We start from the raw sequence: 24889 nt of genomic DNA, 5'->3' as shown, positions 1-24889 counted from the left end.
TTGAAGTTTTGAAAAATCATGTTTTGAGATATACGCGTTCAATGTTTTGAGAACACGTTCGATGAATTATTCGTGGTAGAATGTCAATATTTTGTAACAATAACATGTAATTATAGGATTTGGGCATCACTTATTACGAATCTGAGGTTCGTTTTTCCGGAATTCAAAATGGCGGATCCAATATGGCGGACACCCACTAAAAACAATAAGTGATATTTCAGCCAAAATCGAGCAAAAAGAGCTTTTGTGATTGAAAAACACGAATTTAAGTTAATATCTATCAAATTCAAAAAAATAAAAATAGCCATTCCAATATGACGGAATAAAATGTGACTTTAACAATTTTGACCAAAATTTTTCGTTTTTCACCGTTTTCTGTGGTTGTTTGTTAACTCACGGCAGCAGAGGCGCCTTCTACGGATCAAACGGCAGCCCTTAGTTTGCGCCGCTAAAACAACAAAAATGATCCATAAAAAATTGAAAAACGATCCATAAAAAAGTTGTCCATGTTCCATAAAACAAAACTGAAAATCCATAAAAAAGTGTGAATGATCCATAAAAAAGGGTGATTTGATCCATAGATTATGTAAAATTGAACCATAAAATAATCGCAAAAGAGCACTAAAATAGTAATAAAAGAGCAATTAAAATGAACCAATGCCCCATAAAAATATTGCAAATGTTCCACAAAATGATACATTTTGCGCCATAAATTAACTGACATTGATCCATAGAATATTAACAATGTACATTAAAACACGTCGATATGTTCCATAATATCGACAAAAATGTTCCACGGTATTACAAAATGGAGCAATAAAATGTCAGAAAAAGTTCCATAAATTTGATGAAAATGTTTGCTAAAAAATTTTTCTTGGTCCATAGAAGATGTAAAAATGAACATTAGAAATGATTCATATATCGAACGTTAAATTATGGTTCATGGATATTTACAAAACGATCCATAAGAAAATAAAATGTTAAACGATCCATTAATATGTGCTTATGCACCAGAAAAATTAAATTTAATGAATTCATGCGAAATTTTTGCCATTCGAACTGATAATAAAGTTTATTACATTTGGTTGTAATGTCAAACTACAACAAACAATGCATACATTATAGTTAAACTTCAGCTTCCGTACCCAACTAGTCAGCTAATTGACCTTAGCTAACCTGAAATCATTATGGCAACTCTTTAAACGTCAGGGTATTTATGATATTAGAGCGCTGAGTGTTATTAGACCACTTATACAGGCTGGCATGAGTCGCAAATACTATCTGAATAACTATCTGAAGCGAAAACGGACACTTTATACACGAACACTGACTAATGTGGCTACGCCACATCGCTTTCTTGTGCACTGTCCGACTTCGCTGCCGCTCAGTCGGCTTTTAACTAGCTATAGCCCCTATGTTTAAGTAAACCGGGCAAACGAGAGGACCACAGGTTTGCCTGCAATTCCAGCTACGGGTTAATCAATGCCTCGTCCAACGGATCCTCAGCGGCTTTGCGCCGCTTCGGATCCTTGGCCTCGGATATGCGGCCAAGCCGCATCACACTAGCTCCCAGTATAAGCTCACTTGTTAAAACACTGTCACTGTTATGAGAATTATTAAGCACAACTTATTTTTTCAGTTTACCATAAAATTTCGCATGAATTCATTAAATTTATTTTTTCTAGTGCATAAGCACATATTAATGGGTCGTTCTACATTTTCTTTTCTTATGGATCGTTTTGTAAATATCCATGAACCATAATTTCGTTCGATATATGAATCATTTCTAATGTTCATTTTTACATCTTCTATGGACCAAGAAAAATTATTTAGCAAACATTTTCATCAAATTTATGGAACTTTTTCTGACATTTTATTGCTCCATTTTGTAATACCGTGGAACATTTTTGTCGATATTATGGAACATATCGACGTGTTTTAATGTACATTGTTAATATTCTATGGATCAATGTCAGTTAATTTATGGCGCAAAATGTATCATTTTATGGAACATTTCCAATATTTTTATGGGGTATTGGTTCATTTTAATTGCTCTTTTATTACTATTTTAGTGCTCTTTTGAGACCATTTTATGGTTCAATTTTACATAATCTATGGATCAAATCACCCTTTTTTATGGATCATTCACACAGTTTTATGGATTTTCTGTTTTGTTTTATGGATCATGGGCAACTTTTTTATGGATCGTTTTACAATTCTTTATGGATTATTTTAAATATTTTATATGCAAAAGTACATTTTCCCCGGATCAAACTGTGAAGTATGTTTTCGAGACATATATACATGTGCAATGCAACGCGAAGCATTTTGGGAACGTGTATAATGCTATGAAAAGACTTCTACCTGAGGCGCGTGTCTCGAGCCGAGAGTGTCCTGTGGCGGCCACTTCGACCAATGGCCTGAAGACACTTTTTGGATGCGCAGATTAAAAAACCCGTTTATCACAATATAGTAGACACTTGTACCTTTCAAAAATGCAAAAAATTAATTAAACTTTTGAAAATTATGAATGAGGGTCCCCCTTAAAATATCGAAATACATACTCTTGATGACAGCAAAAAAAACAACCAAATCTTATGTACCTAAGTCTGTTGTCAACCTCTGCCCGAGCCAGCGACGTGAGAGCACACAGCGGTTGTTTGTTTTGAATAGATCTCTATCCACCTTAGTTTTGGTGGAACATATTTTATTGATGGTGCAAATGCCGCTAAGTCACCTTCATCCAGTTCTGTCACTTAAGTAATGCTATGTTATTGTTCAACATCTTAGCCATGGTGTCGAAAAGATTTATTATGCACAACCGCATGAAAGACGTGGTTGGCGAAGCTGTATCATACGCAACAGAAGGCCCCATTATGTGGACATACACATCTGATACAGAGCTCCTATCCCTACCACTTCGTGTAGCTAAAGGATGTCCCACATCAAATTGCATTACGGAAAAAAACGCTGTAGAAAATAACCCATTGGGTATTTTCTCTTGAAAATTTGGGTAGAAGTAGTTTAGAGTATATTGTTTACACTGTATTTTATCGCAGTCAGTTTTTTTTTAAATTGGAAAAAATGGCGTCATCCAAAAAGCAACGACGCAAATTGAATTTGTGAAAGTTCAAAGAGCCAATCGTGATGAACGGCAAAATGCGGTGAGATCGTCTCGGGCCCGGAAACTGTACACCCAAATGCTGAAGAGGCTTCATCATAGATGATGAAACTTATGTCAAGGCGGACTTCCGGCAGCTTCCGGTGCTATTGTCCTTCGCCACGCAGCACAAGCTTGATGTTCCGGAGAAAGTAAGGGAGCAGAAACTTTCAAAGATTGCCAATAAATACATGATTTGGCAAGCGATCTGCTCATGTGGCAAATGGAGCGCGCTGTTCGTGACTACTGGGCCTGTAAACGGGGAGATCTACCTCAAGGAGTGTCTACAGAAGCGTTTGCTTCCTCTGTTGAAGCAACATGAGGGCCCAACGATCTTCTGGCCGTATCTAGTTTTGTGCCACTATTCAAATGTTGTCCTGGAGTGGTACAAAGCCAAAGGGGTCATTCGTACTCAAGGACATGAACTTACCCCCCAATTATGAAGCAGGCATTACGAAAGCATTCCAAGGAAGTCGCTCAGATTTGATGACATAAAGAAAAAGTGCCAAAAGCTTACTAATGAGTTATTTTTCATTGTCTGAAAGTTTGAAAAGGTTTTCCACAAGGTAATTTTCTACAGCGTTTTTTTCCGTAATTCAATTTGATGTGAGACACCCCCGTATTGATTGATATTGATAAAAAACAAAAAAAAATTCTACTTCTATTTTTATTGAAATCACCTTCCCGTATTTTCTCGTTGAAACTCTCAGCGAAAACGTTATAAATAATGGAAATTTTAGGGATAAAATCTCCTAAAATATCAGTATTTCGGTATATTTTCAAAAAATAAACTGTTATAAAAAATTCCAAAAAAATCCAAATATTTGCACATACAACGACAGAAAGTTTCAATCGCAGTTGGCGAAGGGCAAAAATTATCCAAAATATGTGAAATTTGGCGTTTCAGCTTACTTTGGCATTTGTGATAATTTGACGACAACTTTCCTTCGAAAGATTCCGTACAGATATATTTTTTAAATGGAAATCGCGGGATTACTTTATCGAATACTTCTGTTGAAATCGGGATTAATAATTTCGTTGATGTAGAATAAGAACGACTGTATTTCTAAACATTGCCAATCGATAGTATCATATCCTAGAACTGCATATTATCTTCTCTGCATGCGTATGTATAATTAGAAATATATAATTTAGGATAACAAATCAATTTATCACTTGTTCTATTATGTGCACACACTCTAGGCATTTCTTCATCTTCGCTGAAGATCACGGACGGAAGGCGTTTCTACCGAAAACATAACATAAACTAACAGTGATCATTTTCAAGCGGCATACAAAGCAAAAAAAAAGTATATGAAGAAAAAAGAATTTGGAAAGAAAACCAATAGATCAGAAATAAAACAAAACAACGAAAGCAGCAATCGAAAAGGTATCAATCAACACACTTTAAAACAAATTTTAAGAACACACATTCATTGAAACAAAGCGAACACGCAGTATGATAAAGCAAGCAAATGGATGCAGAGCTCAACCAGAGCGAAGATTGACTACAACGTAACGTGAAAAAACGCGACATTCCATTCTGCTGATCAAGAGAAATTGTACATATTCAGGGAACAATTGACCAATTGTACAGAAAATATCTCAAAATATGAAAGACAATTGCGAAAAACTGCAACAACAAACGCTTACAAACGAGTTAGTAAAAAAATGAGGTACAGCCATTTAAACAAGACAAGACAAAACAAAACATTTCTTAATCGTGTTGCAGTTGTTTTGGTAGTAGTAGTAGTAGTAGATTGTGACAAACACGAGTGGCGCACGAGGGCGGCCACCTTCGGTTTGGCGAAATGGCAAATTTACCCCTTCTGGTAGCACCACCGATTGCAGCAGCCGCCGCCCGCTCCGCACTGGACGGCGGTTCGTCAATGTTGATACCGGTCCCTGCCAGCGAGAGGGTCAACTTTTTCGGACACTCGCTAGTTTGGGCCCAATTGAATACCTCGTACATAGAACTGGACATTCGTCTCATGTCTGCGCACAATGGCGGTGGAATCGCGAGCCCATGAGTTTCGTAGTAGAAGCGTTGCGACGGTAGTGGTGGTGGTGGTAGTAGTGTTTGGTGTTGATTGGGTGTTTCATCGATTCGAAATGGTTACGAATCGAACGATTGACAAACGTTACATTATTAGCACAAGTGGATTAAGATAGAAAAGGGAGAGAAGAAGAAAAAGAGCCGATTGATGAGAACAGGGCAATTTTGTTCATAGTTTTCAGGGTTTGTACCGAAAACCACTAAAACAAATGACGACACATAAAACATGACAGGGGTAGGGATGGGAGTATCATGATTCTCGATATGAGGAATTATTAACTAGCTAAATCACTAATGGGGTAACGACGTATTAGAGGACAAATGACACTAAAACTAATGATATCAACTCATTCGGTAGGAATGCAGAACTTTGCTGACTTCTAGCCTACAAAACCTCTAATTATGATTCTGAAGTTTCCGAAATAGATTACAAATTTGAGCCTCACTGAGTTTATTCAGGACTATAACTATGGCTGAAACCTGCACTGGAGAGTAGGTATCATCAAAACCTGAGCTACGAAATTGAACAACAACTAACTGTACACGATCTAGGAAATAGTTTTGAACATTAATGCAACAATAATAATGGTAACAATGCGTGTGCTATGATGTAACAATGTATTCAAATCAACTCTAACGAACTGAACTGTGATCTAAACTGAGAACGATGTTTTGAAAAAAAGGGGGAAAACTAAATCATTTTTGTCCTAGAAATGAGAATGAACCTACGACGCCCTAGATGGCACCGCTAGTGTCGTTTGGGTTCGATCGTTGTAGTGAAGTGGAGGTAAACAAGTAAATGGACAATACTTTCGGAAAATACGTACGAATTGGCGCGCAACCATACATACATACAAATACGCACACGCACGCAAACAAACAGCAACCTACCGTCGGTCGATCTGTCCAAACCACTGGCGGAGGTAGCACGTTTCTTGGAGCTTCCGTCGGTCAATTCCCGTTCGGAACTGCGACGCGTCAGTGGAGCCCCCGTGTACGCGACATTCGTGATGGATGTTGCTCTGTGAAAAAAAAAAAAGCATGTTTAGAATTTAATTTTAATTTTTGTAAAGCCATTAGTCTCATTACCTCCGGTTAGTCCAGAACGAGCTGCTCATGCCACTGTCACCGGATTCGATCATGCGCGGTGTCGACGAACCGAACGCGAACTGTATCGAGCTGCGCTCGTTGCGCCGCTTCGTCTCCATGCGCTGGTCTCGTTCCTGATTTTTCTGCAGAATGTACTGCCGCCGTTCGTTGTCCGCTTCCTGTATCGCACGCCGTCGCTCCTCGACCTGTGAGCGCCGGTCGTTTTCGCGCCTCCGTAGGTCCTCCATCCGGCGTCGACGTTCTTCTTCTTTCTGTTCCCGGAATTTCTGCGCTGCCAGTGCTTGTGCCTTCAGTTCCTCTAGCTTTCGCTGTCGTTCCTCATTCTGGCGTTCCTTTATTTGCTTTATTCGCTCTTCGCGTTCCTTTTGTTGTTCTTCTGGAAACGGGATGAGTGGAGATAAAGAGAGGAAATGGACTATCAAAAAACTGCAGAAATGATGTTGTGGAAGAAAACATTAAAATAAGTGTTAATAAACCACACGGCAGTTGTTTTATAAGCTATCAACATCGCACTGTTAGTCGTTTTTAAAACGAAAGCTGATTTTCTTTAATTGAACTTGAAGAGCTTCAAAACGTAACCTAACAATATTCAATGTTAGTTTATCAAACCAAAACAAATCTAAATTAGTAATGATTTGTTGACATTTTTCGCCAAAACATCAACTCAGTTCCACTTCAGCAACAATGAATCAGCACAAACTGACACAATAAGCGAGCAGAAAAGATTACGGTATTAAAACGACACGATTAGACCGAATTTACACCTCTTCCGCTGATGACCGAGCAATTAGATGACCAAGCGCAGCAGTATCTTCTCAATGCCGTAGACACTGGAACAGTAGTTTCCCATACCAAATTGAGCTATGTGGACAGAGCAGTGGTAGGCGGAGAAGAAGGAAGTTCCTTGATTTTCGCACCTCTTCTGTACACATTTTTGCATAAATATAGGCTTATAAAGCAATAGGTGTATTTTTGAAGCATTTTGTTACCGATCATTAACTTTACAGTGGACCGTAAATACTAGTGGAACTTTTTAAGAAACTGATTTAGTCTTCAGGGTTATACTGGTTTTTTGACAGTAGAAATGGTAACTTGGAACAGAGTTCATTAATTTACTGCTTCTGAGAACATCCGTAAATGACATAGCACATTTCAAGAAATGTTTGTGATCAAAAGCTATATTCAACTAAATATGGATTCAATGCACGACTGTGTACATTGGAGTGCTAAATAGAATGGCGCAATTAGTTTTTGTATAAAAGATTTAATTCTCAAGTTGCACTTTTGCACTATTAAACCTAGAAAATTGAAATAAATTATCTAAACAGTTTTGAATTTTGAAACTTTATAGGTTTAGTCTCCGAAAAAGTTTTTTTACATAACAGCACGCGTCTTGTGATGAAACAATTTAGGTAATTAGTCCTTCTATAAGCGATTATGGAGAATTAACTCTTACAAAAAAATATTCAGGATTAGATGTCTTCAGCAAAGTTATTGAAAATGTTACTACAAACTATTTCGTTACAGACAATGCTTTAAGTGTTCAGGATTTTGAAATGTATTAGGTTATTTGCGAAAAAAACTCTAAATAAAGAATATTTCATATTACTGAGAATGATACTATTCATTCATGTGACCTTCTGCAAGGTTCTGAACATAGTCTTGTTTTCGGGGCTTAAGGGCATATATATGTTGAGGTCGGCCAAAAATCGATTTTTTTTTATTCTTCTATCGTAATGCTCAGGTTCTTAAGAATGTTACCTCAAATTTTTATAGAGATCGGAGCAGTGAACGCAAAGTTATAGCGTTTTTCATCTTGCTCCCTTATGGAGATGTTGCTTATACTTGAAACTGCAATCGCGATTATCACGAAATCATGTTTCCCAAAAGCGTCTTTGCGGTGACTACGATTGCCGGAAAAGTTTTCAACCGATCTCAAAATTTTTTTTGACTTGTTCGTATTTTAACTGCCACACGGCAGTTGAACCATTCCATTTTTTCGTCATATTATTGTTATGATTTTTAAAATAATTTTTTTCAGGTGAAAATAGTGATTTTTTTTTAAAAATCGTACCCGTTTCCAAAAAGAAGAAATTTTGTTTTTAACCGATCATTCAAGGACATCACAGGTACAAATACTAATGATTTTTTTTAGTTTGATGGTTTCTGTTGGACTGGAATCGTAGTCACGGCAAACCTCTTTGTAAAAAACGCGTTTTGCGGAAATTGCTATAGATTCGACAATTATTCATATTTTTTTTTATTTTCTCAAGTGGATTTTGCAAATTGGACATTGTACTGCACTAAACGTATAACAAGTATTTCATAAAAAAATCTTTATAAAAATTTAAACTTTTCCCTTTCTTCCCGCATTTCAACATATATAACCCCTTAACTACCAACGTCGGTCGATTTGAATACTTGAACTGGTGTTTGTAGAGGACATCTTAGTACATCCACAGGCTAAAGCAATTTAAAATAATCATTATCGTGTTTAAGGCATGGCAGATTGCGTGAAATCGGCATTTTTCATTTTGGTGGGGAGTTGTGAACCATCGCGGAAAATAGGAAGATATGGTATATTTTGCGGTGATTTTTAGTGCTATAGAAGACAAATAGTAAGATAAAGAAGAGATGGAAACGTGATTTGATTCGCAATAAATAAGTGACAAGCTGAACCGCGCTAAATTCGCGATAGGAGCACGGGACGATTCAAATCGCTAAAGAGAGATTCTATGAGAAACCGGCCGACAGCAAAATATGCCAATCGCCAATTTGAAAGACACTTTGCAGTTGTGTTCGGATTATGAATCTCCATGATTTAGACTGGTAATTGCAATATTTTGATATAAGAGCAATTATTTTAGAAGGGCGTAGATCTTCCTACATGCATTAGTTTTAAAAAATTTGTTTCGATTGCTGTGATTAAAAAGACAAAAATAACTGAGAACGAGTTGCAAGGAAGGATTACTTCTGTATGAAAAATATTTACACTAAAAAATATTGTGTAATTCTCAACAAAAACAAAAATTTAAAAAAGAAACTTTTTAAATCTGATTGCATGATAGACAAAATACCGGTAAAAACGATAACTTTATACATGTTTTTAAATGACATACTAATTGACATACAAAACTGTAATTTTATTACAGAATATGATTCTAAGTATCATTTCAAATCGAAATGCATTTAACACAAATCTTCCAAAATGCTCCAACAAAAACAAAAAAAAGTTATTCGCGTTTCCTCATCATAAATTGTCAAAAATCTAATGTTCATTATTTTAAAGACGTAAAAGAAACTTTTCAGTGTATTTGGATTATGGAGAAGCTTTAAATAAAAGTTTTCCTAACAACGACTTTTGACATATTTTTATAATTCTAACTATTAGCAGACAAAAATACAATTTTCTTTTAGAATGAATCGTATTCAAAACGCAATTTTAAATCAAAATATTCACCAAAAAAGTTCTAAAATGTAGTAGTTCTCGAGATAAAATAGTGATTTTTTTTTAAAAATCGTACCCGTTTCCAAAAAGAAGAAATTTTGTTTTTAACCGATCATTCAAGGACATCACAGGTACAAATACTAATGATTTTTTTTAGTTTGATGGTTTCTGTTGGACTGGAATCGTAGTCACGGCAAACCTCTTTGTAAAAAACGCGTTTTGCGGAAATTGCTATAGATTCGACAATTATTCATATTTTTTTTTATTTTCTCAAGTGGATTTTGCAAATTGGACATTGTACTGCACTAAACGTATAACAAGTATTTCATAAAAAAATCTTTATAAAAATTTAAACTTTTCCCTTTCTTCCCGCATTTCAACATATATAACCCCTTAACTACCAACGTCGGTCGATTTGAATACTTGAACTGGTGTTTGTAGAGGACATCTTAGTACATCCACAGGCTAAAGCAATTTAAAATAATCATTATCGTGTTTAAGGCATGGCAGATTGCGTGAAATCGGCATTTTTCATTTTGGTGGGGAGTTGTGAACCATCGCGGAAAATAGGAAGATATGGTATATTTTGCGGTGATTTTTAGTGCTATAGAAGACAAATAGTAAGATAAAGAAGAGATGGAAACGTGATTTGATTCGCAATAAATAAGTGACAAGCTGAACCGCGCTAAATTCGCGATAGGAGCACGGGACGATTCAAATCGCTAAAGAGAGATTCTATGAGAAACCGGCCGACAGCAAAATATGCCAATCGCCAATTTGAAAGACACTTTGCAGTTGTGTTCGGATTATGAATCTCCATGATTTAGACTGGTAATTGCAATATTTTGATATAAGAGCAATTATTTTAGAAGGGCGTAGATCTTCCTACATGCATTAGTTTTAAAAAATTTGTTTCGATTGCTGTGATTAAAAAGACAAAAATAACTGAGAACGAGTTGCAAGGAAGGATTACTTCTGTATGAAAAATATTTACACTAAAAAATATTGTGTAATTCTCAACAAAAACAAAAATTTAAAAAAGAAACTTTTTAAATCTGATTGCATGATAGACAAAATACCGGTAAAAACGATAACTTTATACATGTTTTAAATGACATACTAATTGACATACAAAACTGTAATTTTATTACAGAATATGATTCTAAGTATCATTTCAAATCGAAATGCATTTAACACAAATCTTCCAAAATGCTCCAACAAAAACAAAAAAAAGTTATTCGCGTTTCCTCATCATAAATTGTCAAAAATCTAATGTTCATTATTTTAAAGACGTAAAAGAAACTTTTCAGTGTATTTGGATTATGGAGAAGCTTTAAATAAAAGTTTTCCTAACAACGACTTTTGACATATTTTTATAATTCTAACTATTAGCAGACAAAAATACAATTTTCTTTTAGAATGAATCGTATTCAAAACGCAATTTTAAATCAAAATATTCACCAAAAAAGTTCTAAAATGTAGTAGTTCTCGAGATATTTCAAATTTTGTTTAGGCAACACAATTATTTTGATTTGTTGCGACCTTTTCATAAGTTTTTCGCGTTTCTCCATCAACAGTAATATCTTTTTCAAAAGGCCCGTTTAATTTCCAGTAACTTTTCCTTTGACATCAAGGCGATATTGTAAACCATTTGAAAGGTACATGGAAACAACCAAAATATGATTCAACTATATAGTTTAATTATCAGACCCTATGGTTGAATAATATTTAGATTGTTTACGTGTAGCTTTCAAATAATATACAATATCGTCATGACGTCAAAGGGAAAGTTACAGGAAATTTTATGGGCCTTTTGAAAAACCTATTGATTGAAGTACACTGAAAAAGTTTATTTTGCGTCTTTAAAACGATAAACATTAGATTGTTGACAGTTTTTGTGAAAAATGACAACGTTTTTTCCAGTGTATATATTTTTTGAGCAGAAGTATTCATTCCCTGCAACTCGTTATCAGATAGTTTTGTCGTATAAAATGCAGTAATCGAACTTTTTTTTCGAAAATGCTAGATGCAGAAACTTTCAAGCCATTTTAAAAAATTGCTCTTGAGACAAAATAATCTTGACTGTGGAAATTTTTTAGTCTTCCATGCCTGTGAAACGTGTAAAGTTTCATCGGATTCTAAGATGGTCGGTTACGATTTCAAAGATTCCCGGACAGATCTTCGTGGAATTCCTCTCCTGCAGCTTTGGGCATACTTTAGTACCCCAAGTGTCGTTTATTTAGGATTATTTAGAAAGTAACTTCGAATTTTCAAACAGAATTTTATTTTTCAAGTTCGATAAAATTTCTCAAAATAAATCACTGAAATACGTAGAACTTACGAAAGTTTACTTATTTAGCAATTAACTTTGAATTAAAGGAGACCTATATGATTTTATACACCAATCGATTGCAATTGCTATAGGCTCCAACTTCTAGAAGAGTTTTATTAAGTTCGTTATTCTTAAAAAATCACGAAAATTCGAATAACTTCAGAAATTTAATTTATTTAGCAAATAACTTTGAATTCAAAGATTCGATTATAGACTATTACTTTGAAGAGATTTTAAAATTCTCGAAAAATAAATGAAACACGTTGGAATTCAGATATTCATAAATTTAACCAATAACTTTAAATTCAAAACGATGAGCTATATGTTTTGTACACCACTCGATTCACGTTGTTATAGATTACAAGGTTAAGAAGGATTTCATTGCAAGTTCGATGAATATTCTCGAAAGAATCACTGAAAAACGTAAAATTTCAGAACTTTCACTTATTTAAAAAAATCGGAATTCAATATGATGACCTACATGTTTTTACACACCAAAGGATTAATGTTTTTATAGGCTACAATTTTTAGAAGATACGTTTTAAGCCAGTTGAAATTTTTTTGAAATTCGCTGAAATACTGTGAAGCTTAAGAAATTTAATTTATTTTGCAAATAACTCTGAATTCTAAACTATGCTCTGTACATTTTTATTAATCAATCGATTGCAGTCGATGTAGACTGCAGTTTGTAAAAGAATGTTTTCTTGAATTTGTTTGAAATTCTCTTAAAATAATTCAGTTTCATTATTTTGGGAATAACCCACTAAATTGAGCTTTTCGGTCAACAAATTTTGGGCGGGCGCTTAAATTGTGTTGCAATATTTTTGAACCGAATGTAACTGATATAATAAGGAGTAACTAGTGAAATTTTCACAACGATCGGTATTTTGGTTCCAGAGATATCGTCATCTCCGCGAAGGAACTTTTCAAAGAAATACAATTCCGAGATAACTGAGATAACGGTCGGTGCAGTGAGTCAACGGCCCCGCGTATCGAACATTATGGTGCGTGGTGTGATGGTTTATAATTACCTGTAACCTAAGTTGTAGTACTCCGATCTTAATCATATATTGAGAGAATTTCCCTCAACGTATTTTCAGAATAAAAATAATCAGATTTTTTCACCCCGACAAAAATTGTAACCTCTTAAGGGAAAATCGAATAAAAACAAAAAATAAACACCGGTTTTACCACTCTAACGTATGGAGCAAGTATATATAAACTGGAACGTCTCGGTTTCTGCGGCAGTTTTGAAGAATGGTCCGAGGAAAAGGTCGAAATCTTGAAATCTCTCTTACTCTGGTTCAGCTTGATAAAATCTAATTCTGTTGAGTTTTTTTTTGAAAGAGCTGGTGCCATAAAGGTGCATTCGCACCATTCCATGGCAGCGCTAGCCGACGATCGCAATTGAAAATTTGTTAGCTGGATTTTTATATAGAGAAGCATATCAAAACCAAGTAAAGTTAGTAGTATTTCTTCTTGGTTTTGATATTCTTTTCTATATAAAAATCCAGCTAACAAATTTTCAATTGCGATTAGAGCTATGTTCACCTGTTAAAACATGTTAAGATATGTTTAAGGAATGACCTTTGACGATATGTGGGCATGTGGGGCCTATTAAATAAGAGTGTAAGTGACCTTACTATGGAAACATAGCATAAACACGATTTTTGATTGGAGACACCTCTAAATCATGTCCCAATTAAGTCATTTTTGGCGATAGTTTTTAAATTCACACCTAGAACGAAAATCTTCCAAAAAAAAATCAACTAAATTAGATTTTGTCAAGTTATACCAAAGCTAGAGAGATTTCAAAACTTCGACTCATTTCTTCGGGCTAATTTTCAAGGCCCGTTTTACCCCACTTCCCCACAAAGTAGAATTTTAATGTATGACCTAAGTTCTTGCCACATATGCACAAACAAACGCTGAAATTCTCATCAAAATCGGAGCACATCAATACGACCTCTCGAGCAAAGGGGTACACTTTTTTGAAAAATTGGCTCTTAAGGGGTTACACCACTGTAGAATTTAAACAAATCAAATTTTTATGAATTAGTTTAATATGTGCTTTAGGATGTTGAAAATGATATCCTAAAAAATGGAAGACAAAAACAATATATATATAAATGTTCAAATTTTCAATTCTTCCGCAACGCCTCTTATGTATACTACGAGTGTACGGAAAACTTTAACCGCGTTGTTGGCTCTAGGTAAAAAAAAAACGGGAAATATGCATCCTACGAAGAAGCTTGTCCACTTCGTACTGTTAAATCGACTAGAGGAACCCCTTGGTGGAGGGCTGAGCTTGAAAGAATGAAGAAAGTTAAGAGAAGAGCTTAGAACTGGCGTCAGCGTGATGACTCCAGAGCTTTCAGGTCAGCTCGTAGTGCATATAAGAAATGTCTTAGATCTGCAGAACGGGCTGGCTGGCAAAGCCTATGCACTAATGTCTCTAGTCTGAACGAGGCTAGCAGATTAAATAAAATTCTCTCCAAATCGAATGATTTTCAGATGAACTCCTTAAAAACCAGAGATGATGTTTATGTGACGGACGAAAAAGATGTTCTTAATTGTCTCTTCGACACACACTTTCCAGGTTGTATCGATCCGGAGTTGAACAATGTTCACAGATCTCATGATTCGGACTCGTGGGCGTTAGCACGCACATTGGTTTCCACTGAATCGGTCAAGTGGGCAGTTGACAGCTTTGCTCCATACAAATCACCCGGAAAAGATGGAATACTTCCCGTGCTACTGCAAAAGGGATTTGATATTCTTAAACATGTCTTGAAAAAGATTTTGCGTTCCAGTCTTGCTACCGGGTATATCCCGAAAGCATGGCGAGGTATAACTGTTAGATTTATTCCCAAAGGGGGGCGCTCAAGCTATGAAGAAGCCAAGAGTTTTAGGCCTATCAGCTTAAGTTCTTTTCTTCTGAAAGCTTTGGAACGGATAATCGATCATCACATCAGGAACGTTAGTTTAGTTGAATATCCACTGCACAAAATGCAACATGCATATCAGTGTGGGAAATCAACGATCACTCTGCTTCACGATGTTGTTTACAACATTGAGAAAGCCTTCTCGCTCAAGCAATCTAGCTTGGGTGTATTCCTAGATATTGAGGGTGCTTTTGACAATGTGTCCTTCCAGTCTATTCTGGAAGCGACGCGCGGTCATGGGATACCTGCATGTATCTCAGGTTGGATAAACGCAATGCTTAGTAACCGCATACTTTGCTCGTCACTGCGACAGGCTAAGATACGGAAGTTGAGTATTTGCTGTTGTCCTCAGGGCGGCGCTCTGTCACCTTTGTTATGGAACTTAGTAGTTGACGGCTTGTTGAAGAAACTCAATGAGCTTGGATTTTCAACCTACGGGTTTGCTGACGATTACCAAATACTAATTACTGGATTTTGCATCGGAAAAATCTTTGACTTAATGCAACAGGCATTAAGAGCCGTCGAACAGTGGTGTCGACAAGTTAAACTATCAGTTAACCCAAGCAAAACTTCAATAGTTCTTTTCACGAAGAAGCGAATAACAACCGGGGTTCGTCCCTTGCAGTTCTTTGATTCTGAGCTACTGTGTGCAGATCAAGTCAAATACGTTGGAGTCATATTGGATTCCAAACTGAATTGGTCTGCTCACATTGAGTTCAAATCTAAATACATCTATTGGATTTACACGACAATTGTACGTCCAATACTGTCATACGGATGCCTTGTGTGGTGGCAGAGGGGAGAGTTGGTGACAGTCCAGTCAAAGCTAAACCATCTGCAAAGAATGGCGCTCATGGCGTTGACTGGTGCTTTCACCACGACTCCGACTGCTGCTCTTGAGGCACTTTTAAATATCAATCCATTACACATACACTTAAAACAAGAAGCACTATCATGTGCATACAGACTGCAGGTTACTGGGCTTTGGAACAGTAATCATGTTGATCTTGCTACCAGTCATACACGATTGTGGTCACAAATGGTTACATGGGGTGAAGATATTCTTGCTCCCAGCGATATTACACTCACTTGTAGTTTTCCTTACAGGACATTCCATGTGAAGATTCCCTCTCGAGAGGAGTCGTTGTCTGGCTTTATGGAAAGACAACAACAAACGCAAGTAGTCTGTTACACTGACGGTTCTCTGATGGAGGGACGTGCTGGTGCTGGTGTCTACTGTCGTGAAATAAGATTGGAACAATCTCACTCACTAGGTAGATACTGTACTGTATTCCAAGCAGAAATCTTTGCGATTATGTGCGGGGTGCAATCGGCCCTTCAACTGAGTTTGTCCGGCAGAGTTATAAACTTCTGCTCCGATAGTCGGGCTGCAATCAAGGCCCTTAGCTCAGACAAATCCCGGTCCAAGCTAGTGATCGCGTGCCGAACCCAAATCGAAGAACTAAGCATTGTCAACACTATCTACCTTGTCTGGGTGCCCGGACATTGCGGTATTACTGGAAATGAATGGGCTGACGAATTGGCCAGGGCAGGTTCGGCGATTGACTTCGTTGGTCCTGAGCCCGCGCTGCCAATTTCGACAAGTTGGATACGGGAAAAAATACGGTCCTGGGCTTCGTCTGAGCACCGCAATTATTGTAGAAATCTACAAACGTGTCGCCAAACAAAGGCGTTTCTAGAACAACCATGCCCAGTGGTTTCGAAAAATCTCTTACATTTTTCGAAGCTCCACTGCGGCATGCTGACCAGGGCTTTAACCGGCCACTGCAAACTCAATTATCACATGGCAACTATTCAGCGCGCTGAGTCTTTTTCATGTGATCTTTGTGAATCCGACTACGGAACCTCATATCATCTGATATGCAACTGTCCAGCGGTAGCGCAATTGCGATTTCGAGTCTTCAGCCGTCCTTATATAGACGAAACCATGTTTGGTCGACTGAAACTCAGAGACATACTAAAGTTTCTTATCCAATGTGGTAAAGAGCTTTAGGCTTATTCGCAGGCAAGTTGAACTACTTGTGAGTTTAACTTACCTGTTGTTTATTTTTGTTTCGTGCTGTTATTTTTCCCACCCTTCCAATTCTACTTCCCCACACCTCCTTGTCCTTTCCTTCCGCTCAGGAAATGATGAAAACACACGGCAAGGCACAAATCCCCGACTATGTACGGGGAACGTGCCATTTGAGCCAATATATTCTGATTCCTGATGTCTTCAGCAAAGTTATTGAAAATGCTACTACAAACTATTTGGTTGCAGACAATGCTCATGTTCAGGATTTCGAGATGTATTAGGTTAATTGCGAAAAACTCTAAATCAAGAAGACCTCGCATTACTGGTTATGATAGCTCTTCATTCATGTGACCTTCTGCAAAGTTCTGAACATAGTTTTGTTTTTGGGGCAAAACTACCATAAACGTCGGTCGATTTGAATACTTGAATTGGTGTTTGTAGAGGACATCTTAGTGCATCCACAGGCTGAAGCAATTCAAAATAATCATTATCGTGTTTAAAGCATGGAAAATTGCGTGAAATCGGCATTTTTCATTTTGGTGGGGAGTTGCGAACCATCGCGGAAAATAGGACAAAATGGTATATTTTGTGGTGTTTTTAGTGCTATAGAAGACAAATACTAAGATAATTATATGCTAAAGAAGAGATGGAAACGTGATTTGATTCGCAATAAATAAGTGACAAGCTGATCCGTGCTAAATTCGCGATTGCGGCACGGGACGATTCAAATCGCCTAAAGAGAGATTCTATGAGAAACCGGCCGACAGCAAAATATGCCAATCGCCAATTTGAACTACACTTTGCAGTTGTGTTCGGAATTTGAATCTCCATGATTTTCTCTGGTAATTGCAATTATTTTAGAAGGGCGTAGATCTTCCTTCGTGCATTAGTTTCAAAAATTTTGTTTCGATTGCTGTGATTAAAAAGACAAAACTATCTGAGAACGAGTTGCAAGGAATGATTACTTCTGTATGAAAAATGTACACAAAAAAATATTGTGTAATTCTCAACAAAAACAAAAATTTAAAAAAGAAACTTTTTAAATCTGATTGAATGGTAGACAAAATACCGGTAAAAACGATAACTTTATACATGTTTTTAAATTTCATACTAATTGACATACAAAACTGTAATTTTATTAGAGAATATGATTCTAAGTATCATTTCAAATCAAAATGCATTTAACACAAATCTTCCAAAATGCTCCAACAAAAGCAAAAAAGGTTATTCGCGATTCCTCATCATAAATTGTCAAAAATCTAATGTTCATTGTTTTAAGGACGTAAAAAAAACTTTTCAGTGTATTTGGATTATGGAGAAGCTTTAAACAAAAGTTTTCCTAACAACGACTTTTGACCTATTTTTATAATTCAAACTATTAGCAGACAAAAATACAATTTTCTTTTAGAATGAATCGTATTCAAAACGCAATTTTAAATCAAAATACTCACCAAAAAAGTTCTAAAATGTAGTAGTTCTCGAGATATTTCAAATTTTGTTTAGGCTGCACAATTATTTTGTTTTATTGTGACCATTTCATAAGTTATTCGCGTTTCTTCATCAGCAACAATATGTTTTTCAAAAGGCCCATATAATTTCCAAGAACTTTCAAGGACATCAAGGCGATACTGTAAACCATTTCAAAGGTACATCGAAACAACCAAAATATGATTCAACTATATAGTTTAATTATCAGACCCTATGGATGAATAATATTTAGATTGTTTTCGTGTAGCTTTCAAATGATATTCAATTATACCTTGATGTCAAAGGGAAAGTTACAGGAAATTTTATGGTCCTTTTGAAAAACTTGAAATTGATCGAAGTTCACTGAAAAAGTTTCTTTTGCGTTTTTAAAACAATAAACATTAGAAACATGAATAACTTTTGAAAAGCACATAAATATGCGAATTAATAGTTTTTGTTGGAGCAAAATTTTAAATATCTCGACAACTATCGCATTTTGGAAGATTTTGTTAAATGTATGTTGATTTAAAATGATACTTAGAATCACATTATGTAATAAAATTACAGTTTTCTATGCCAATTAGTATAAAGTTTGAAATCATGTAAAAAGTTATCGCTAGAAAAACTTTTTAACCGATAAGTTCTCCATCATGCAATCACATTTAAAATGATTCTTTTCTTTTCAGGTTTTTGTTGATAAATCATAAAAAAATTAAAAAAATGGGTTTTTTGCATTTTAAATTTTTAACATAAATTTTTGTTTTTGAGAAAAATTACAACATTTTTTCCAGTGTATATGTTTTTCGAACACAAGTATTCATTCCCTGCAACTCGTTCTCAGATAGTTTTGTCGTATAAAATGCAGTAATCGAACTTTTTTTTCGAAAATGCTAGATGCAGAAACTTTCACGCACTTTTAAAAAATTGCTCTTGAGACAAAATAATCTTGACTGTGGAAAATTTTTAGTCTTCCATGCCTGTGAAACGTGTAAAGTTTCATCGGATTCTAAGATGGTCGGTTACGATTTCAAAAATTCCCGGGCAGATCTTCGTGGAATTCCTCTCCTGCAGCATTAGGCATACTTTAGTACCCCAAGTGTCGTTTATTTTGGATTATTTAGCAAATAACTTTGATTTTTCAAACAGAATTTTATTTTTCAAGTTCGATAAAATTTCTCAAAAAAAATCACTGAAATACGTAGAATCTGTTTTTATACACCAATCGATTGCAATTGCTATAGGCTCCAACTTCTAGAAGAGTTTTATTAAGTTCGTTATTCTTAAAAAAAATCACGAAAATTCGAATAACTTCAGAAATTTAATTTATTTAGCAAATAACTTTGAATTCAAAGATTCGATTATAGACTACTACTTTGAAGAGATTTTAAAATTCTCGAAAAATAACTGAAACACGTAGAAATTCAGATATTCATAAATTTAACCAATAACTTTAAATTCAAAACGTTTTGTACACCACTCGATTCAAGTTGTTATAGATTACAAGGTTAAGAAGGATTTTATTGCAAGTTCGTTGAATATTCTCGAAAGAATCACTGAAAAACGTAAAATTTCAGAACTTTCACTTATTTAAAAAAAAATCGGAATTCAATGACCTGCATGTTTTTACACACCAAAGGATTAATGTTTTTATAGGCTACAATTTTTAGAAGATATGTTTTAAGCTCGTTGAAAATTCTTTGAAATTCGCTGAAATACTGTGAAGCTTAAGAAATTTAATTTATTTTGCAAATAACTCTGAATTCTAAACTATGCTCTGTACATTTTTATTAATCGATCGATTGCAGTCTATGTAGACTGCAGTTTGTAAAATAATGTTTTCTTGAATTTGTTTGAAATTCTCTTAAAATATTTTTTAAATACGTAGAAATTCAGAAGTTTCATTATTTTGGGAATTAACCCACTAAATTGATTTTTGTACCGAAAGTAGCTGATATAATTAAAGGAGTAACTAGTGAAATTTTCACAACGATCGGTATTTTGGTTCCAGAGATATCGTCATCTCCGCAAAGGAACTTTTCAAAGAAATACAATTCCGAGATAACGAGATAGCGGTCGGTGCAGTGAGTCAACGGCCCCGCGTATCGAACACTATGGTGCGTGGTGTGATGGTTTATAATTAGCTGTAACCCAAGTTGTAGTGCTCCGATCTTAATCAAATATTGAGAGAATTTCTCTCAACGTATGTATTTTCTGAATAAAAAAAAAAACAGGGGTGGCATTACGCATCTCGATTCGATCAAAATTCTATCGACTCGACCTTGTTTAGCATTATGTATTTCGAACCGAGCTCGAAAATAAATTTTCGTTCGAGTTTGCTCGAAGAAGTACTAGATTATCGAGAAGTGTTGGCATTATGGAACCATAACAATCGAACTCGAAAGCGACTCGAGTCGAACGTATTTGCTCGATAGTTTTATTGTTGTCGACTGTCGTTCGAGATTATGATTTGTGTTTTTATTTCGGAATACTTAGAGGATATAAAATTACCAAAAGGTGTAAAAAGCTCCCACGTACTTTGAGTTTCTTTATGTTATATCTGTTTTCACCATCAGGAACATACTTTTTTTGAAAAAGTAATACTAAATATTGATAATAAATTATCTTACACCAAATAATAATAAAAAAGTGTTAAACCAAATCGATGGAGCAAAGTGAAGACACCTTGCCTTGTCTAATCGCTATTTGATAGATGTATAGAATCACAATCATTCTTGATTGTGGTGATTTAAACAATTTTATATTCGAATTGATGCATTTGTTCCCGACTATACCTCAATTGTTTTCAATATCACAATATAGCCTTGAATTCAATGCCATAATGTACGTTTTATACACCAACAGAATTAGGTGTTATATCGTCATTTGTATTAAATGCATGAAAATACAGAATATTATATAGCAAAGAAATTTGAATCAAATTGAATTACTAGCAAATTTGAATGCATCAATCGATTGAAAATTATGCCATATACAATTTCTGGAAACAATTAATTTTGATTGTGTTCTTCCTATCTCTAGTTGGGTGCTATAACAGAATAATTAACTAACAAGTACACGGACAACCCCGCAAACAAGAAAACGCCTTTTTGTCTTGACTATTTCAACTAAACATGGCTATTTTAACGAACTAGTTTTTGAATTTCTGCGTCATCAATTGCTGAAAAAAATTGTTGCTTTTGGAAGCTACCAGGTTCCTGAAAAAACGCTGAAAACCAAATTTTTATGCAAAATTAGCCATTTTTATTACTATGATTTTTTTCCAAAAGATTTGAGAAAAGCGGTTTCGAAGTTGTGCTGTTTTATACAATTATTTAGATATTAAATATGTTATTTAATCTAAGAATAATTGTGAATAACTCATTCTGCAGATAATACATTCCATCATGCGACTGAGGTCCGAATAAGATACACTACCAGATAGGCATTTTGATGTTTCAGTGCGCCAACTTAAACAGCGAGATATATTAAAATTTTGTGGTAAGAAGTTCAATAATACAGTTATATCAAACTAAAATAATGCCCAAGCATTGAAAAAGGTGGTGAGGGAGAGTGACGTGAACAAATTATGAACATGCGTTGGTCAATTTATTTACCATTATCACTATTTATATTCTGTGAATTTGACGCTCATCGGAAAAAAACAAAACAAACTGCAATTTTGTTTACACTGAAAAAAAATCTTAGGAAAAATTAAAATTACCATACGATGAACAAAATCATTACTCGTTTTCTGCATTGAAGCATTTTCGTGCATTGTAAATAGTTCGTTTCGTTTAATGGCATCTTGATGAACGAAAAGTTGAGTAGTTTTACATATTTAATGTACGGGTTATTCCAGGTCAAATTTACAACCACAATTTTAATTCCTACCAACATTTTTTATTGCATTCTTAGCACAAAATAATTGACATCTATTTTTTGTTTTGGCTGAATACGATAGATTTTTTTCAAGTTATGAGTTTTTGAATTTTATGAATTGGACCATTTTTCAACCACTGATAACTCAGAAACTCTTAGTTGTACGAAAAATGTATTAATAATAAAAAGTGCGTTTTCGAATGAGCTCGCCAATAAAAATCTGAGTTTTTTTGTTATTTATGTTATGAATTCTGCAAATGTTGGAAACATGTCGAAAAAACAAGCTTGGACTAATAAGTTTTTTATTCCATGAAAACATTTATTATTATATTGAGAACCTTATTACTTTACGAGATATTTCAATTAAAGCTGGCCAATAACATGGCGTTTAATGTAAAATGCCCTTTTTAATGTTATAATTTATTATGTTAACATTTTGAGATCCACTGAAAATTTTTACACAATATTTCTAACATGATTTTTATTATTTGAAGAAAAAATAAGCAAAAGATTTTATCTAACTTTTAAAAAAAATTCTCAATTTTTCCGGCAAGCTCATGCGAAAATGCAACTTTTTATATTTACTATTTTTTCCATGCAGCAAATACTTTACGAGCTATCAGCGATTGAAAAATGTTCAATTTTTCTAACTTCAAAAGTAGAAAGCTCATACTTTGAAGAAAATATTATATTCAGCCATAACAAAAATACCTGTCAAATATTTTTAGCTAAAGAATGCAAGAAAAAAATTTGGAATGAACTAAAATTTTATTTGTAAATCTGACGTTGATTGGCCCGTACGGTTCATAAAAGTTATCATCGATGTATAAACTATTTTTCGTCAATGAAACGAAATGATTCGTTCTTTTATCAATTATTTTATATAGTATAAATATTTTTGGAAAGGGTAAATTTATTTTTCGTACATGAAAGGAAAAAAAATCGTATTTCCGTATTACATCGGATCTTTTTGGATTATGTTTGACAACATCGATTTTATTTCAAAGAGCTCACCTCTATTGTGTACTAGAAAAAATGCTATATTTGCGAAACTTATCCACATATATTTCGATAACAAGCATTAAAAACTAAAATTAAAACAATTCCTATATTTTACCAAAGTTGGTTTTATGAAACTTATTCGTAGCAGAATTAAAAATATTTTTTCTCAGTGTATACTCTTATTTGACAGTTTGCGATCGAACAGGCAGTCGAAATCTAGTACCGCAATCTAACAAGCTCGAACGCTTGGTCGAATGCGGTACGTAATGCCGCAATTTAGTCGAAACGACTTCAAAACGTTTCGAATCGAGTCACTCGAATCGAGATGCGGAATGTCACCCCAGATTTGTTCACCCCGACGAAAATTGTAAACTCTTAAAGGAAAATCGAATAAAAACAAAAAATAAACACCGATTTAACCACTCTAACGTATTGAGCAAGTATATATGAACGATATTAAATCATGGATAATGCCTGTTTCACGTCATTACTTAAGAGCCAGGTTTTCTAGATTTTGTCACTGGTCGTATTGGTGTTTTCCGATTTTAATACAAATTTCAGCGTTGGCTTTTGCATATATGGGGTGAACTTCGGTAAAATAATAGATTTCTACTTTAAAGCGTAGGGGGGTAAAAGGGGCTTTGAAGAATGGTCCGAGGAAAAGGTTGAAATCTCTCTTACTCTGGTTCAGCTTGATAAAATCTAATTCCGTTGAATTTTTTTTTGAAAGAGCTGGTGCCATAAAGGTGCATTCGCTAGCCGACGATTTGCAAAACTCTACGTTTTTCCACCCTTTTACAATGTAGAGATAATTCGGACCTCCCTAAGGGACAACTCAGACCGTAATTTTGATTTAATTTTTTTTTGCAACGGACGATTTGCGAAACTCTACGTTTTTTTTTTAATATTTTTTAAAAAAAATTTACAATGGATTTTTCTGTTTACCTATGAAATATTTATTGGAGAAACTCCTCAAGATAAATTGCGTTACAAAACTTAATCTGGTTAGTCACAGTTGTCGATTGGCGCACCATGTATATTTTTTGCTATGGCATGTGTAATCGTGTGCGTAGCCGCAAGCCGCTGAATGGTGGATGATGGAATAGCGGGTCCGAATAGCCCCGTACGCTCATTTGGCACAAAAATGGTGAGCGTCTTGAAAATATCTGTTTCCACCTAAACAAAAATCATTTCATAAAATAGGAGCGTTACGCTTTCCAAAACACTTGCACAAAATATTTTCAAAATTATAATTTTTGCTCGGGGTTCCTTTCCAACCAACTTTTTTGTTCAAAGTTTTATCATTTTGAGATTTCTCAGGCAATTTTACCCTAATTTAATGTATTATTGTCATAGGCTTTGTGGAAAAATTTAGGGTTTAGTACGATTGAAAGACTTCCTTTTGAAAAACGCATCAGAGTACGTGGTCCAGAGCAATTTTTATTCAAGAATATT

At 34.9% G+C, this 24889-nt stretch overlaps 1 protein-coding gene across 15 annotated transcripts in view; it reads right to left on the bottom strand.

The window, feature by feature from the left end:
• The window catches only part of LOC131695733 (ensconsin-like), a 106318-nt gene that overhangs the window by 62265 nt on the left and 19164 nt on the right, over positions 1 to 24889 (bottom strand). For 10 of the 15 annotated variants that reach the window (XR_009306708.1, XM_058984235.1, XM_058984234.1 and 7 more), the window contains 3 exons: positions 6306 to 6702; positions 6108 to 6238; positions 4985 to 5155 (listed from right to left, as the gene is read on the bottom strand). Coding sequence is in view for 14 of the 15 variants with exons in the window: in XM_058984235.1 (XP_058840218.1) it covers positions 4985 to 5155; positions 6108 to 6238; positions 6306 to 6702 (699 nt within the window). In the remaining variant the exon portion in view is untranslated. The remainder of the gene's footprint in view (positions 1 to 4984; positions 5156 to 6107; positions 6239 to 6305; positions 6703 to 24889) is intronic. The other 5 variants (XM_058984238.1, XM_058984240.1, XM_058984244.1 and 2 more) reach the window with 1 other exon arrangement.

This window comes from Topomyia yanbarensis, unplaced genomic scaffold, assembly GCF_030247195.1.
Source record: "Topomyia yanbarensis strain Yona2022 unplaced genomic scaffold, ASM3024719v1 HiC_scaffold_50, whole genome shotgun sequence".
NCBI lineage: Eukaryota > Metazoa > Arthropoda > Insecta > Diptera > Culicidae > Topomyia > Topomyia yanbarensis.
The sequence above is the reverse complement of the archived record's forward strand: the minus strand, read 5'-3'. Positions and strand labels throughout refer to the sequence as shown.